The sequence below is a fragment of the Protopterus annectens genome, chromosome 17.part0 (assembly GCF_019279795.1).
Source record: "Protopterus annectens isolate FY-2018-M chromosome 17.part0, PAN1.0, whole genome shotgun sequence".
Lineage (NCBI taxonomy): Eukaryota > Metazoa > Chordata > Ceratodontiformes > Protopteridae > Protopterus > Protopterus annectens.
In genome coordinates this window covers 86,405,871-86,424,709 of record NC_056751.1, presented here as the reverse complement: position 1 = coordinate 86,424,709, position 18,839 = coordinate 86,405,871, and the positions used below count along the sequence as shown (strand labels likewise).

The 18,839-nt window shown below is 40.6% G+C and overlaps 1 protein-coding gene across 1 annotated transcript in view; it reads right to left on the bottom strand.

The window, feature by feature from the left end:
- The window catches only part of FBXO10 (F-box protein 10), a 721,173-nt gene that overhangs the window by 622,872 nt on the left and 79,462 nt on the right, over positions 1-18,839 (bottom strand). The window contains exon 2 of the mRNA XM_044059796.1: positions 6,305-6,895. Within this exon, the coding sequence (XP_043915731.1) occupies positions 6,305-6,889 (585 nt within the window). The 5' untranslated portion in view covers positions 6,890-6,895. The remainder of the gene's footprint in view (positions 1-6,304; positions 6,896-18,839) is intronic.

Sequence of the window (18,839 nt, the reverse complement as noted above, 5' to 3'; positions counted from 1 at the left end):
TCCCTCCACACATTAGTATATGAGAGAAACTCAGTATAAAGCCCTACAATGATACTCTTGACAAACCATGAGGAGAACATGACATCAAGCAAACAAAATGACACAAAATGCAACCCTCAACAGACAGAAAAGAGATTGCAAAAAGAATCCCAAAGTTGAACATTTACATAAAAAATTACCAAAATAGTGGAGATCATACTCAGAAAAAGATATAAACATTATCTAAGATGTCCATCATTTAATAAATTTACTTTTTTCGTTATTGACAAAGTCGAAAGAAATGACAGAGGTGGGTATTCGAACGCTGTTTTGGAATTTAAGGAATTGATGTGGCAACTTAAACTGAATGCCACTAAATCACCAGGAATCAATGACAATGTATCTATTATACGTTATTTAAAACTGAGGCAGAAAAGCAGACGACAAGTACCATTTAGGTGTTTCAGTTTTTATATTTAATTAAATTCACAATATTTTTAAATATGATGTTTATTAATGAATTAACTATTTCTAAAGTGCTGATGTGATTTCTAATGTTTAAGTTTTACAACGTTGCTATTTAATGTTTAAACTATGTTGCGATGAATGCGTATAAAAGGAAGTGACATAACTGATGTAACAACTCTTACAAAGTCCTGAGACGCTGATTCATTTGGGACAAAATCACTAAGTTATATATTTATTGTGTTGTTTTATGTATTAATGATATGATTAAAGTGAGTTTCTGGTTTGCATTCTTCAGTTTACAAATTTTTGGAGAATGATTTAGCTAAGTTTGGCAAGTTGTAGAGGCCTAGCGAATGTCCTGCATTGGCTTTTTTATTATATCTTAAAAACTAATAGACCAATAACTTGGCTTCTGACGATGTATAAACTATACACTGGAAGTGATGTCGACAGAGTTTACAGTCATTTAGAAGAAAACTCAATCATGGCAATAGAACAAAATGGTAACAAAAGAAAGTCAGATGGAACAAATGATCATTTCTTGTTAAATATAGTCATAATGGAGAATTGTAAAAAGGGGAAGAATCCAAGTATGGCATGGATAGACTACAAAAAGCATTTGACAGCATCCCACATTCATGGAGAAAGGAATGCTTAAAAATGTCTAAGATATACCCTGCACTGAACAATTACATTACAATGACCATGAGATAGTGGCAAACCATTTTGCAGTTAAGCCATGATAAAAGACAAATTATTATCCCAGGGATAAAAATACAAAGGGGGATATTCCGTGCTCTTGTCTTGCCCTTAACCCATTAAACTGTCTACTTAACAGATTAGGTCATGGTTACAATTTGGCTCCAAGAAAACAACAAAGTGTAAAGACTTCTCATCTCCCTTTTGTGGATGATTTAAAACCAAACAGTTCATCAGATAAGGAACTGAAAGCACAACTGCAAATGGTCAAAACTTTCTCAGAATATACAGGAATGTCATTTGGTCTTGATAAATGTGCTAAAGCAACCATTAAAGTAAGAAAGCTGGAACACCAAGAAAACATCAGTCTGGGACAGGAATGTGGTACAATGGAACTTGAGTAGGAGGGAGTGTATAAATACTTGGAAAGTGATGAAGGATCAACAATAAAATATGAACAAATGCAAAGAAAATTTAGTAAAGAACATTTTAGAACACCAAAATTAATACTGAAAACAGTCCTGACATCTAGGAGCAAATTCTAAACTATAAACCAATTTGCTCTTCCTGTTTTAACTTACAGTTGGACAGTAAAACAAGAAAAATGCTTCATGCTTATCACATGATTTATAAAAACCAGTGTATACCAAGATTATATACTCCCTGTTCTGAAGGAGGTACTAGCCTCCTTGAAATTGATTACATGTATAGATCTACAGTCGTAGGACTGCATACATATCTGCTGACCTTACACTATCCAAACATAGTGAAAGTTTTAAAACATGTGGAGAACAAGTCTAACATGACTTTCCTGCTTAGTTTTGAAGATGCATATTGGTGTCAAGTGGGAATGGAAATCAAACCACAACTGGACAAAAAATATGACAGCAACTGAGTATGCCAAAAAAACAAAGGAAAGAATGTAAGGTAAAAGATCATATGAGAAGGCAAGAAATGTGAAAAATGCATAAATATAGTTGTAAGCACAGAAAACTCTTGGGAACTACCTCATGTCGATCAGGATCTGACACAGGAATGGTTAAGGAGAGGTGAACTTAAGCCAAAAGACGAAAGGTTAATGTTGGTGGTGCAGGACAGTGGACTGCGTGAAGGTTGGTGTACAAAGTCCATCAAACATGTCAGAGAAATAGACAAATGTAGGATTTGTAAAACAGAATTGGAAACAGTTGCATTATCTTGTTACTGGGTGTGTGTAAGGCATAATAATATGCCTGTTGCACTGGGGATTGTGAAAAACATTACAATACTGAAGTGGCTAATTGATGTAGTTTATATCACATGGGATCACCCATTACCAACAGTTCAAAAATAGACGTGAGAAAACCAGATATAGTAGCTCATAAAAAGAAGACAAAAGTAGCATTGATCACTGAAATTACTACACCCACCAATTACAGTGTCGTACATACAGAGAGTCACAAAGTCATAAAATACCAGGATTTGCAGGCAGAAATAAGGGCAATGTGGAAGAAAGATACCTAGACAGTTCCAACAGTAGTAGGAGCAATGGGTCTCATACAAAATAATTTACAGCTGTATTTAGATAAGCTACCGATATATGTAACTCTGTATGAATTGCAGAACTAATCAATTCTGGAGACACTGCAGGTGCTGCGAAGAGCAGTTTTGGCTGACATCAAAGACTGAAACAATACTAATTTTATGAAATTTAATTATACTTTGACTTAGAAATAGGGTCCATTCCTGTCACAGTATTAGAAACCCAAAAGACTTGGAGAAATTAAACTGAGAGAGAACATAAATTTGCATATAACACAAATAAATCTGCTTTGTGTATGGTCCAATTGTGGGCCACTGGCAGTTCTAACTTAACTATGTAACTAAAAGCTGGATGGCTTGCATGACAAAAAAAACAGTGAAAGTCAGAAAGACAAAGAATGCAGCCACCAGATATCAGTCACAAAGGAAGCTAGCACCAATCTGCTCACCAGTCCGGAAATCCAGTTTGCCACTGGCAAAGGATAAGTGCCATCTCTGTGCTCTGGGAAGGTAGTGGGGTGGTTGCGGTTTCAAACTTTTTATGCACTGTGCATGTATATCTATGTTGCCTGTTGGATGGGAAGTATTTCTTAAGATTAAAATCTCTGCAACACTCTACATGCAATTGGATTTCAAAAAAGCCAGACAAACAACAACATTCCCTGCACCTTCACACAAAGTAACCTACACCATCAGGGGACACACATACCAAGCAAAAATTGACCATAAATCAAAGTAAAAATAGCAACAGTTGCTGTTATTGTCATTTAATTTGTGTGATCTGACAGTAAAGGATTCAAAGGATCTGGCTCCAATGAAACCATACACTTTGTTTGTGAATTGAGAAAGGTTATCACAGTTAATACGACACCCTGTCCCATACATAAAAATGGGAAAAAGGGGTGTTTTTTGATGATGATATACCCAATAATTCCCACACACTCTTACTTTTGATATTATTTGTTGCTAGGGATTGGGTGGTGAGGCAGGGCTAAGCATAATTCTTGCCTGCTGCAAAAAAAAAAAAAAACAAACTCATTAGTCATGTTATTTGTTACGTAGCTTAGTATGCAATAAATGAGACCTGAGAAAATTCAAATAAGAAATTTAAAAGAGATATTAAAGACTACGTGATTAGAGACAGTGAGAAGAAATTGAGTGAAGTCTTAGTATGAGAGAGGGACTTCATATTAGGGTTACAGAAGGAAGTAAGGATGGAGAGAAAAGGAAATTATAAGAAGAGTGCAGTTTAGGGTATCTTCAGGTAGCTTAGGTGAGTAGGGAGGAAAGAGAAAGAGAGAAAGTACTGCAGAGAGAAAGTGGATATGGTAAGGTAGTGAGAAAAACAAAAGAAAAGAGTGGAGTTGGAGGTTGGAGAGGGTTGTACAGTGTGACTTAGATTGGGGGAGTGAGTGAAATATAGTGAGTATGTTCAGCCAAGACTGGTGCAGGAGCAGGTCCATGATTTTGTAAAGTATTCTTTTAGGGCGCATTTAAAGGTGGGTAGGTTAGAAATAGTTCTGGTGGTTAGAGGTAGGGAGCTCCTTTCTTTGCTATTAATTACGAGTATAGGCTTTGTCAATGGGATATGTTTGGTTTATTTATGGTGAGAAGTTGTTTGTCTTCTAATCTGAGAGTTCTTTTAGGGAAATATATGTTGATTAATTGGGTAAAAGCTGGGAAGGCTAATGGTTTGTGTATGATTTTATGTATTATTATAAGTTGAATGTAGGAGAGGTGGAGGGGAAGTTCCAGCCAGCTAAGAGTATGCAGAGCTTTACAGTGATGGGTAAAGGAAAATGAATTTGTAGCAAACTTGGCAATCTTGTTCTAGCAGCTTTCAAGTTTGTTTTTATGGAGCATTGTAAATTGGTTAGAATTGTGCTTCATAGAGTAGGGAGGGCAGAAGGGAGGTTTTGGTTAGAGAAGTTTTTGTGGGTGTACTCAGAAAATGTTTGTTTCTGTATAGCCTGCCTAGTTTTTGACTGGTTTTCTTGACACTGTTCTGGATGTGGAGGTCAAATATAAGATTATCATATATTATGACTCCTAATAGCTTGGTAAGGTGAACTAATTCAATTTCAGTGCCATTTGCTGAAATTATTTTGAAAGGTGTTTGTTAGGGTTGTGAGTTTTGGGGGTAATGAGGAGGAGTTTAGATTTTTTGGGGGGGGTGAGTACGAGTTAGGCTTTTGTAAGCCAGGTTTCAATAGAGATGACAGCTTGTTGAGTGATTTATTGGCGGTGAGTTAAGGTGTCAGAAGAACAGATGATGGTTGAATCATCTGCATACTGAAAAAGAGTGCCTTCAAAAAGATGAATATACTGTAGGTTACCGATAAAAATATTGAATAGTAGAGGGTCAAGGATGGATTCTTGTAGGACTCCTGTGGAAGTGGGAAGGTATGCAGAGATGGACCCTTGCCATTTTACATTTTATAGTTGCCCGTTGGCAAGATAGCCAGAGAACCATTGAAGAGATGGAGATGATAGACCCTGGGTAGAAAGTTGATTGATACGTTTAGTGTGAGAGATCATGTCAAAGGCTTTTGATATATCTAGAAACACTGCAGATAAAAGTTTATTAGAGTTGCAAGCTTTATTGACAGTTCCTGTAAATGATATTTATGCAGTGGATGCTCTGGTCTGGCCACAATCCATGTTGTGTACATTGTTGATGTTTACATCTTTTAAGGATTTTACAGAAGGGAGACAGGATGGCTAAAGGATGGAAATTTGTAATGTCACTGGAACTACCCCCTTTATGTAAGAGGGTAATATGTGCCATTTTCCATAAGTTAAGGCCACAGGATTCTGTAATTGATCTATTAACAAGAATGCTGAATGGGTATGCTATTGCATCTGTAGTTTGATTTAGGTATTCCAGGGGAAGTTTTTTCAGCTGAGGAGGAACACGGTTTTAATTTATGTAAAAGCTTTTTTATGACAGCTATAGAAACTGGTTGAAAGGTACAGTGGGTGGAGTTCTCTATGTGTGTAATGGACAGGTTGCAGCTAGGTGAGTTTTTTTAAAGGAGATGTGCTAGGGTCTAAGGTAAGCTAAGTTAGCTGCGTGGAATGGGGTGTTTTGGGTAAGTCTGAGGTTAAGTTGGCTGTGCATTCTATGACGTATGTACTGAATTAGGTAGCTGTTTGAAGATGGGGAATAACTGGGTATGGGCTGGGATCTTTTTTTTTGTACATGGTTTGATGAGACAGGGTATGGAGGACCAGAATTGTTTAGGGTTTTTTTATGACTATCTTGTGGGTGAGTATACTAAGACTTTTATCTCTATTAACTTGTTTCTTGACTTGGTTTCTTAACTGTCTGAATAGTTGCTGATTTATCATTACTAAATGTTGGTCCTATTAAAATATGAGTGCAACAAAAAGACTGTATAACACACAGAAGAATATTACTGAAGTTAAAAATTTAAACTATTCTGTTTGGCAGAGGCAACTCTACACTTAATCACTTAAATAAGATGTTAGCAGAAGTCATACTTGCTTACTATACATCAATTTCTGAGCTGCCCTATCAGAAACCATATAATGGCAGCAAATTAGAAAAGAAACTGAAAAAAGTAATACAAAACAGTTGATGTATTTCCACACATGCTTTAAAAACACAGCTCACCTTGTATACAACAGGAGTAAACCAAGCTGGCATGAAGACCAAATTGCATAGACGTGCTGTGAGGCAGTGCTGATCAAAGCCAGCTAGTAGGGCAACATCTCCAAGGTTACCCTGTCCCACGATCTCCACAGGTACCTTCAGGATGACCTCACTCTGCTCCTCATACACCCCTGGGTAAAGCACTATTTTATCATATATGTTGGCTACACCTAAGGCACTCCTCAGGTTATCATGATCACCCCCAGGTCCTACATAGATTGTTTTTCTGTCTTTCTTTTTTCTAAACAAGTGCAAACAATTTGACGATTCAAGGTCCTGGGCATTTTTAGTCCAGGTTCTGGATGCTACATAGTGCTGCTTAAAAGCTTCTCTCCATGAGCGGGGTTCAACATCTGGCTCATTGGGCCAGTTAGGGTGCTTGCACTCAATGCAGCCTAAACAGAGTTCTCTCCAGCGCGTATTATCCAGGCTCAGGATGAGTTCATACCATGCTCTGCATACCATGCTACAGCGTCCAAGGTCAGGAAGAGGTAGGTAGGCAAGGATCAAACGCCAGAGTTCCAGTGGTAAACCACTAATCTCCATAGTCACCTAAAAAGTTGAGAAATTGAGTTAGAAAAACTCAAATCTTTCAAGCATTCTGGTCTGCCAATATACATACAAAGCTCTAACATTTGATAAAAGTAAACAAAAGAATGCATTTTTCTACTGCAAGATTACTTAAAAGAATCTTACCTGCACAATTGTTTGTCTAAACGTTAAACATTTGTAAATACAGTATTCATGTTATCAAAGAGATTGTTAGGAAGGCAAAAATTACTAAGCTAGAAATTACCACATGCAGTGTCATAGTGCAATTATAAACACAATTTTGAAAAAGAGTTTAAAACATTTTCTCAAAAGCTTCTTTGCAGTGAACACTAAGCATGAGTCTATGACACAAATGCAAATGTCAAGAGTTTGACTTCCATTTGAATATGAAACGATAAATAAATAAATCTAAATTGGTATTTGTATTTGGTGTTCATCTGTATGTGAGAAGGGCAAAAAACCCATAGCCACATTATCCATGCAGCATCATTCCCTGCAGCCCTTTACTTAATACAATCAACTCCAAGGTCACTTCATCTTGAGGAATGGATGATGTCCCTTGCAGTTTCATCTTGAGGAATGGATGATGTCCCTTGCAGTTGCCTTATTCAAAGACTCCATGATATTTGCACATGCATGTATAATTCAAAACATTTATCTCTGGCATTCTTAATGGGGGCTGTGTATTTTAAACATTTTATTTGTTGATATCAAGCAACAAAAATTTTGCTAAATGTATGTGCATAAACCTAAAATTCTTACACCTGATGTGTGATGCCCAATTTGTATAAAGTGAAAAGAAACATGAAACAGATTAAACAGAAAAAAATACAGCTTCTTTCTCAATGGCTGTAACTAGAATGATGAATATAAATGTCAGGATTCATGTTCTGAAACACCAACCCAAAATGTGAGAAACTAGAAGAGAAATAAAATTAAAATTGCATATATAGGACTTTGCAGATCAGGATCACAACAAGCTGCCATATTCCTGACTAAAGAGGAGCAGAAAAGTGCATAACAAACAGAGAAAGATCTATCAGGGTTCCAGGCCCTGGATTGCCATCAAGAGGAATAAGAAGTTATGTACCTACCAATACGTTCCATGTTAGTTGTCTTCTTCTCACCTTCTTTCTTGCTGGATGGGTTCGGAGCCAATCCTCGGCTCCGACTCGGCCTTCTACTAAAGCTCGAGAGCTATTTACCGGCTCGAGGCCTCCCCATATCCCACAATGCTAGGCGTCAGATACCCAGATCTCGTTTGGCAGAGCTAACGCCATGGAAAAAACAAATTTTTGGAGACACCTGTCCAAACTACAAGGTTTACCTACAGTGCTAAAAACAGAGGAGGACATAACCTAGAAAACAGTCAACCAGAGGAAGAAGGCCTCAAAAGGGATTCTTCTCGGTCTGTCCAGGCTAGGGGGATGGAGGGTGGGACGCAAGAAAGAAGGCGAGAAGAAGACAACTAACATGGAATGTTATGGTAGGTACATAACTTCTTAATGTTAAGTTGTCTATCTCGCCTTCATTCTTGCTGGATGGGACAGCGTCCCTAGCACCTTAGCCCTGGGTGGCTCATCAGAACAGACTCTTGAGCACAGTGGAACCAAAATCAGCTCGACTCCTGGAGGCCATATCCAACTTGTAATGTGAAATGAAAGTATGAGGAGTGGCCCATGTGGCTGCAGCACAAATAGATTCCATTGGTAGTCTTGCTTGAAAAGCTACCGACATAGCTAATGCTCTGGTGGAATGAGCTTTTGGTTTTGTAGGGAGTTCTTTATGTCTCAGTTGATAAATCAAAGTAATAATAAAGGCCAACCACCTGGATAAGGTTACTTTAGAAACTGGCAGGCCCTGCTTGCCCTCAGCATAGGACAGGAAGAGTTGGTCCGATTTCCTTGTTTGTTTAGTCCTATCCAAATAAAAACGTAATTGCCTGTGAACGTCCAATTGGTGCAACTTTTGTTCAGCTCTGTTCGAAAAGTTAGGAAAAAAGACAGGAAGATCAATAGCCTGATTCAGGTTTGTCTCGGAAGGTATTTTGGGTAAAAAGGAAGGATTAGTCCTGAGTGAAACTCTATCCTTGTGAAACACAAGATAAGGAGGACGAATACAGAGGGCTTGAAGTTCCGACACTCTTCTAGCTGAGGTGATGGCTACTAAGAAGAGAGTCTTCCAGGAGAGTAATTTTAAGGAACAGGAGGCCGCAGGTTCAAAAGGAGGGAGAATCAAGGAAGTTAATATCAGGTTTAAATCCCACGGAGGCGGGGATCTTTAATCGGGGGTCTAAGTAAAATAGTCCCTTTAAGAAAGGCTTTACAAAGTTTGTGGGACATGATGCTGGTTTCTGACAGGCTGGCGTGGAAATTAGCGATAGCAGCCAACTGGACTCTAATGGTGGCAGAAGAGGAACGTGCTCGAAAAAGTTCTGTCAAAAAATCTAGAACGTGATGGACAGGGGCTGATAAAGGGTCTATATTTCTAGCCTCCGCCCAGAAAGAGAAACGTTTCCACTTACTAGCATAAGTCTTCCTGGTAGTAGATTTGTGCGAAGAAAGGATGATTTCACGCACTGGCTGAGAAATATGTGGAAGCCTGGCTAAGGTTAGAAGTGGAGCAACCAAGCTGTGAGGTTGAGAGACTGAAGGGATTGGTGCAGCCCGCCCGATTGATGGACCAAGAGGTCTGGCACTGGGTCTAGATTCCAGGGCTGCTCCAGCAGGTGATGATGCAGGAATGGGAACCAAATTTGTCAAGGCCAGTAAGGGGCAATGAGGATCATCCTGGATCCCAATGCGGTCGCTTTCTGAATCAGTTTGGGAATTAAGGGAAAAGGTGGGAATGCATACAAAAGACCCCGGGGCCAATCGTGAACTAGAGCGTCTCTGGGGGAGTGGCCGAGGAGGGGGAAGAGAGTGAAGAAGTCGTCGCACTTGCTGTTTAGAGGGGTTGCGAAAAGTTCGCAGCAAGGTTGTCCCCATCTGCGAAAAATTTTGACTGCTACTAACTGATTGAGAGACCACTCGTGAGGCATGAGAATAGCTCTACTCAGCCTGTCCGCTATGACGTTGGACTTCCCGGGGATGTGCGTTGCTATCAGAAACCGTTGAGAGGAGATCACCCACTGCCAGAGTCTGAGTGCTTCTTGACATAAGGGATAGGACCTGGTTCCGCCCTGCTTGTTGATGTACCACACTACAGACATATTGTCCGTCTGAACTGCAATAGTCCTAGTAGGTAGAGAGTCCTGAAGAGCTCGCAATGCTAAAAGTACCACTCTCATCTCCAAGACGTTTATGTGCAGGTGGTACTCTAGAGGTTGCCAAGTGCCCTGAACAGTCCTGCCCTGAAAATGCCCCCCCCCCCCCAATCAGGGAGGCATCCGTTGTCACCGTGGCAACAGGAGGAGGAAGAGCAAATGGTCTGCCTTGAAGTACTTGAGAGGAGACCATCCACCAAGAAAGGTGGTCTTTGCATGATTGGGTGATTATTATGCTGTGAGACATCGGAAGCTGTTGAAACGATCATTGGGTAAAAAGCATCCATTGAAGAATCCACATGTGAAAACGAGCCAGGGGAAGTAATGTGATTGCTGCTGCCATGAGACCCAAGGTTTTCAGTACAAATCTGGCCTGAATTCTCTTGCACTGTAGTAAGGTCTGGACATGTCGGCAAATGTCTGATACTCTTTCTAAGGGAAGTTTTGCGGACAGCTCTTTTGTATTTAATCTTGTGCCTATAAAGGTTATAGATTGACAAGGTGACAATGCAGACTTTTCGAAGTTTATAGAGATACCTAGCTCGGAGCAAGTTTGGATGGTATAATCCCTGGCTCGCAGTAGCTGATGCCTGGTGGAAGCAGTTAGGAGCCAGTCATCTAGATATGGAAACACCTGGAATCCTCAGGTGAGCCGTAACCACTGCCATGCATTTGGTGAACACCCTGGGGGCTGTGGTGAGACCAAAGGGCAGGGCTCTGAATTGATAGTGACTGTCTCCCAGCCAGAAGCAGAGAAACCTTCTGGAGTGTCTGTCCATTTTCATATGGTAGTACGCATCCTGAAAGTCTATGGAGCACATCCAATTGTCCTGACCCAAAAAGGGTAGAATGGACTGAAGCGTGACCATCTGGAGCTTTGTTCTTTGAACAGATCCAAAATGGGTCTCCAGTCCTCTGTCTTTTTTGGTACAAAAATGAACTTGGAGTAAATCCCGGATCCTTGCTGGTCTGCTGGGACTGGCTGGATGGCCCTTTTTTCTAGCAGTTTTGAAATTTCTAGTACTGCTTGTTCCCTTAGACCGGGTGGAACATCTGGAAGGGACTTGTTTGTTTGTACAGGGGTGTGGACAAAGGGGATTTTGTAACCCTCGGATATGATAGACCATACCCATTTGTCTTGTCTGAGGAGTTGCCAGGCTTCTGGGTACAGTGACAGTCTTCCCCAGACTGCATCCGAAGGTGGACAGTCGGGCAGCCCCTCAGGGGTGCTGAAAGGGTTTGTCAGAGAAAGATTCTCTGCTACCCTGATTTTGCGGACCCCCTCTACCCCTCGGGCGTCGTCTATTATTGTTTCCTCCTCTGCCCCTGGAGGGAAACTCGCCATGTGTGTCAGGCACGACTCCCTGGGGTTTCCGAAACCACATTTTTCCACTCTTCTGACCTTTAGGGTATGGTCTAGAGGGAGAAGAAAAACGGACTCCCACGGCAGAGAGAGTCTTGCCTTCCTGCTCACACCTGGTAAGGGTATCCTTCACCTGTGGTCCAAACAAAGCCGAACCATCGAAGGGGGTATTGGTGAAGGATGCCTTAAAGGGGTCAGCAAAGTTACATAACCGCATCCAGGCATGTCTTCTCAAAGCCACGCCTGTACCTGCGGCCCTACTCGCCCCATCGGCTGCATAAGAAATGAGCCGCATGGAGGAGTTGACTATAGAGTTAAGGGTCACCAGCTGGGAGTTAATCTTATCCTGAGACCCCGCAGCTGATGGATCCTGAAGAGTATCACCCAGTTCCTTGAGAAGATCCCTTTGAAGGCGGGTGAAATGGCACAGATAATTTAGCGACCGCATGGAAAAGGTCGCTGAAGAAAACATCCGCTTCCTGTACCTGTCCATTGTCCTAGATTCTTTATTAGGTGGATGGACAGGCAATGAAGGGTCAGCCAACTCCTTCTTAGTGGCTGCTGCCACCACCATGGCATCAACAGGGACACCTTTTGTCAGGAATTGCTTGTCAGATGGGGCTGTAATGAACTTAGTGGGCCTGCGGCGAGTTGGTTCCACTGTGTCCGGGGCTGTCCACGCCTTCCGAGCCACCACTTCCATGAGCGGGCTGAAAGGTGGAGACACCCAGGAGGTGGAGGGGCGAGAACCAAATGCGTCCAGGTACACCGACTCGTCTTCGGAAGGGTTAAGGGCAGTCCAGTTCCCCCTCTGCCTAAGGATCTCAAGGATGTCTGAAAAAGAGACATCCTCAGAGGGGGATGTTGGGGTCCCTTCCAAATCCTCCAAGTTGGTATCAGACGTGACTGACTCGGGGGAGTCAACATGTTTCCTCTTATATTTTCTCTTCCAAGGGGGCTCCTCTGAATGATCAGGGGAGGCCTCGGAAAAGGAAGATATGCCCAATGGGGCAACCTGGAGCATCTGTTCTCCACGCTTAGGGTCAGGAGGGTGGACAGAGACCGATGCAGGCACCATGGGGGGAGGAGCCGAACGGGCCGATCGTGCAGCCAACACAGGAGTCAGCACACTCTTCATGACCATGAAGGCACCCCTATCAGGCAGAGAAGAGGGTCCCCGCTCCGAAGAGATGTGAACCCCTCCCGGCACCGAGAGGGACGGCTCCGAGGCCAATTTCGGGGCCGAGCTCACCTGCGTCGAGGCCCCAAGAGGGAGAATGGGGTCGGACAAGGGTCCGATGCCACTCGCCCCCTCGGAGTCGACGAGGGAGTCTTGGCACACGGATCCCTCCAAGGACGGAACCAATGAAGAGATCAGAGCCGACGAGGGAGCCGAAAGGTGTGGTATCAGCTCCGATGTTCCTACGATTCGAGCCCCGACGAGCTCCGGCTTCGAACACAGTGGTAGAGTCAGGGGAGGAACTGCTGAAGACACAGGGATAGCCACAGTCTGTTGAGAAGGACTGGTCAACATTTTGGCCAGGGCCTGCGTTTTTAGGAGCCTACTGACCACACTCTCCAAGTCATGATCGGATAGCCTGGAGGACCGAGAGGAGTGGGACCTATGGCTTCGCTCTGATTGAAGCAATGGAGACCTCGGAGCCGAACAAACAGATTCTAAAGAGGGGGACCTTGAACGTTTTCGGCTCAGAGAAGGTTCCGACACTAAGGTCGGAGCCGACTGAGGTCTCGAAATGTCGGTTCCAGACGGAATTGACAAAGAGGCAGCTCGTTGATGGCAGTGAACAGGGAGCCGACGGTTTGGTGGGCTTTAAGGATTTTCCCGATGGAGGTTTAGCCGGGGATCCTTCTGGTTTAAGTAAGCCTCTAAATATGAGCTTGTTCCTATGCTCCTGCAGGACTCTCGGGCTGAAGGCGTGGCAGACCAAGCAAGAGTCCTGCAGGTGTAGGGGACCCAAGCAATAAACACAAGAAGTGTGACCGTCTGTCAGAGACATCTTCTGACAGCACGAGTCACATTTCTTGAAACCTGAAACTTTGGTATCTTTAGACATATTAAAAAAGGGATACCAAAGGGAAAAGGTAACTAGTGCTTAATCAAGGCACACACTCACGCGCACTAGGTAAACTAACAGTAATAATAACTATAAAACTATAGCCACACAACTACCTTACTACTAACAAATATATACATAAATATACAAGAAAAAACTACAAATCTAACTAATTGTAGTTAACCAGGCCTAACACTACCCTAAAAGGGTGGGGGGGGGGGACAAACTCTCTAACAACAAAAAACGAGTTTCTAAGTGGGATACCAAGGGGTACACAATCTAATTAAATTAAGAGGAAAGGATTATCTAAATATAAGACAATATAAGAAAATATTAAAGGTAATAATAGAAGAAAAAATTTATACGACCTGGAGCTGGTAAAATCACAACCTCGTAGCTGAAGCGGCAAACAAGATCTGGGTATCTGACGCCTAGCACTGTGGGATATGGGGAGGCCTCAAGCCAGTAAATAGCTCTCGAGCTTTAGTAGAAGGCCGAGTTGGAGCCGAGGATCGGCTCCGAACCTATCCAGCAAGAATGAAGGCGAGATAGACAACTTAACATTATATTTATCCAAAGACATAATAACAGCTGGTTTACAGAGAATAAATGCCTAGGAGTGTTCAGCTAAGTTTACAACAACGTTGTAATGCTACTTCAATGTGTAAACAGCACACAGTGAAGAAAATGGCTGCTCATAAAATGAGACATAATAGTAGTGCTAAAGCAAACAGCATGGATCCAAAAAGAAAGTGCATATTGGTGAAATGAGAATACATTCTCACATGCACAAGTCAGAGATTACTAAGGAAAATGAATGTTTCCATAAATAACAGCATAACTTCAAGAAGCAAAAATTAATTTTTACAGAGCACCCACCTTGTTTAAAAAAAAAAAAAAAAAAAAAACAACTCTGCGTAAGACGGTCACTTCAATGTAATGTTGCAATGTTTGAATACAGGCAGCATTATAATGGAATAACTCACTCTGTGAATCTTTTAGAATCCAGCTGCTGGTATTCAGTGCTTCAGGAACCTTGTTACAACTTCACTAATGCAGCACAAGTGCATGTCTTTGTACACAACACAAGCTGGGCCAGACCAGCAGTACCCCTCAGTTAATCAGTCAACCAGTCAGGCCACCTTTATTAATGTAGTTATTAAATACATAACACAATGAAGACAGGTTTAAAAAAAACTGAATGAAAATAACAGTAAATTAAAGATACAACGTGCACACTCAAGGACTGGTAAACGCATAAGGTCAAAGTCAATGTAAAGGTAGTCAACACATGCATTTCATGTTACCAGCGAAAGCAGATTAATAAAGACCCAATGAATCCATATCCAAACCCAACAGCAAAGAAAATGATATAATGGCAGCAATCAAACACATATCAGACTCTAATACCAACAGGAAACCGAAGAAAAGGAAAGGAAATTAAAAAAAAAACTTTTTCAGCAGCAAGTCCCCCCCAAAAAAAACTTTTTTCAGCAACAAGCCCACCCCCCAATTCAACCACCATGCCCCTCATACTTAAATATGCTGACACTATGGACACACAACCACTGACAGAGAGAGGCAAAGTCCAACAAACTAAAAAATGTTCCCACAACCCCTCCCCCACAGCAATCCATGGCAAAAAACAGTATAATCAATTGGTACCCACAGTTCAAATGGCCAACAAACAAGAAAATTCCACACTCTTTCACACAATCTAGCATACACCACCAGGGGTCACATATATTAAATAAAAATTAACCATAAATCAAAGTGACATAGCGATAGCTACTGCTACTGTCATTCCATGTGTGTTGTCTGACAAAGGATGTAGCTATAACGTATCCATATACTTCCCTACAGCTCTCTATAATGGTACAAGGTTAAACTTCTCACAATAAAAAACATTTTACATGTCTAGACCTTGAAATTAAAAATAATTAAACATGGAGCTGTTCAGTTTTATCCGTAGCACCATCAGCAGCCCCAAGGTAGTCAGATGAGCTCTGAGACTCCTAGTAGGGTGCAAGAAGCATCTTTAAGCGGGGGGGACCATAGTCAAGAGCAGCCTTACACAAAGTAAGAGAATCTTAGAATCAACGCATTTGTTCGTAGGGAACTAGAGCAAAAGACAGCAGAGTCAGTGTGCACCTTCACATGAAAAAATAAATAAAATGAATGAGCAGGATGCATGGACAGTGATGGCTGTAACTAGCTGTCTTCTCAGCTGTGAAAAAGTATTAAAACTGAATGTAGCTGATGCCACAAGTAGTCTAAAGGCTATCCAAACAGAGCTGTAGAACCTGACTGTGAGCTTTAGAGTAAATGAAAGGAATGATTTCAGTCACACTGGACAGAAGGTAAGTTTTTCAGGGCCAGCAAATGACTTTAGAGCCTGCTAAGCAGCAAATATGCGAGAACTAAGACAAGGATGTTAAGACAGTACAGCAAAGTAAACAGATTAAGTAATACCTGAGTGAAATGTAAGACAAACCAAGAAAGAGAAATTTAAGACTATGAGAAGTTATAGAAGATGATGAAGGGACAGTATGGAGTATGTGAAAAGATGGCAGAGCAAAATGATTTTTCAAAGGATACATTGGGGACAGGAATTGGGAATTATATATGGCAAACCTAAAATGACATTGATAGAATTCTTGACATGCTATGAACTAAAAGATACTGTGGAAACTGTGGCAACCAGGTAGAAAACTATCAGTAGCAGGGTAGCCAGTATTTGTTGAGCACTATTATTCTGAAGCTATGTTACATAATTACAATTTGTGGATGCAATAAAAAAGAACAAATGAAAAAGGTTGAAATTAAATGTCAGACTGTCCTTCTCTACCATTCTGAAGGTGTTCTATCATGGAAAAGTGCTGAACTTTGAAAATCAGGGTGAAACGATTCATAAGATAAAATAAAGAATTTGAGATTAGCACAAACAGAAGGATAAAGAGACAACTAAATTGAGAGATGTAATGTTGCTAAAGAAACAGGAGATGAATGGAAACAAAGATCAAATGCGAATGACATGAAACACCTATTCATGCATGTATGTTTGTAACAAGACAGCTGGACACATTGGAAAGTTTACCTGAAATGCAAATTGAGTGATACCTTGAGAATGTTTGATAAGATGTACTTATTGAAATGTTATCCAGTAGAATAAATAATATGAAGGGTTAAATTCATATGCTGCATTGGATAAGCAAGTACATTTTACATAAATGCGTCTTCTGTGTAACGACATGCGTGAATGGGCATTCCTTCGTTGAAGGTTGTGCGTTAGGCCCGGCAAGCCAGTACGTAAAAATCTACTGCTAATCATTAGCGGACCAGAGTTCCGCTGTGGCGACCCCTAACCAGGAAAAGTCGAAAGACACAAACAAACAATGATTTTTTTTCAAACACCTTTATTGAATTATCACTTGTGACATAGACACATTTACATACATATAAAAGTAATCACACTATAATTAACATAAACATTTTACTTCACATATATTGCTATATATATATATATATATATATCATATAACCTAAGCAACATTACATAATTTTGATTAATATGTTAAAAATACAACATTTTAACCTGTAATTATGCTCATCAAATGTTTTACAAACTGTTAAGCATGCAACCGTTTTTTTTCCTCTTTGAATGGCCCCAGCTCCATCCATGGTGGTTGACATGTGTATCCACATCACTGCAGGGATGCCGTACATACTCCTCATGGTGTGTGTATGTGCGCACAAACACACACACACACACACACACACACACACACACACTGGCACTCTGTCCATTGTAAACGTGCAAGCCACTACTTTTGCAAGAGCTATGACTGAAAATAAGGCAAGGAAATCTACAGTGACAAAAATTCGATCCTCCATGTTACAAAGTTTGATCGATACCCATTAAGAAATCCCAGCAATCTCTTAACAAATAAATATTTTGTGATGAAAGGTTTTAATTTTCTGGCAATAAATACAGCTAGGGAATATTTTGAACCCTCTGCTGTCACAATGGGCTTGAGGGGAGGGTCTGGAGTGGAATTATGTGTTTTTGGTATAACAAATATTGAGGGGACTCTGGTTTGACAACAGGTAAAAATCTGTGTAGTTCTTTGGTGATAAAGTGTTTTTTTTTTTTTTTTTGCAATGTTAATCTAATTTATGGAAACTTGCACATATTTATTATAGTCAACCTGAATGTTATACATATGAGCTGAATAGTTTTGGCTGACCAATAATTACCAGCCCCTCCCCCACCTTTACTGTGTTTCATAAGTCTAATTGATCAGTTGTTGATTATCTAGTCTAATAAGTCAATTATATCTAGAGTCAGGTTTTTATACCCATAATATTTCCATTTTAAGAAATCCCTGATGTCTCTCACATGATTTTTTATACATCTGCATAGCTGGGTGGTGGTGGGGGGGGGGATAAATAGACTCTACTTTCTCAATTCAGAAGTTTTAGTTACTCTGGGTACAGCCTTAAAAGTAATTGCCAGGTTTAATTTCTTGTACACACAAACTGAAATCCCTTCTTAAACAACTAAAAATGTTCCCATTTTTACCACAGGCAGTCCTGGACATAATGACACCATATCAATATCCAGTGTACTGAAGCCGAGAGATGTAAAATAATATAACTTTTAATTCTTTACATGCTAAAATGCAAAATATTCACATTTTTTCACTGTCTCTTTTAGTATTCAGTTCTTTTATTTATTTATTTATTATTTTTGACATATATAGACAGACATTGTTTAGTGTGATGTTGTTACATTTCTTAGTGAAAGTTATGTAACGGTGGACTGCAAGTTTCTTATCAGTTCTGATGAAGTCCTGACTACTCTAGGGATGAAAGGACTTAACTGTGATTCCATTAAACGATTTCACATTATTTCTCTGGTTATGAATGCAAAGTATCTTAACAATGAAAAAATGCACTAAACGGTTCATATAATATCACAAACACAGTAGGAGAATTGTTGAAAATATTTTAGCATGAATCTGTTTAAGAAAAGCTTAGAAAGAATAATGTATAGCTGTTCTTAATAAAAATGAAAACAGTTAAAAAGGCCAGACAGAAAAGTCCCAACAACAAAAAGACAATGACAAACTAGAGTCTCCATTTGGTAATACCTTAAACCTTCATGAAAGAAGGCCCACGGGATATATGCAAGTTACCCTTTAAAGGAGAACACCCGCAAACTAAAAAGAAAAAAAAAAG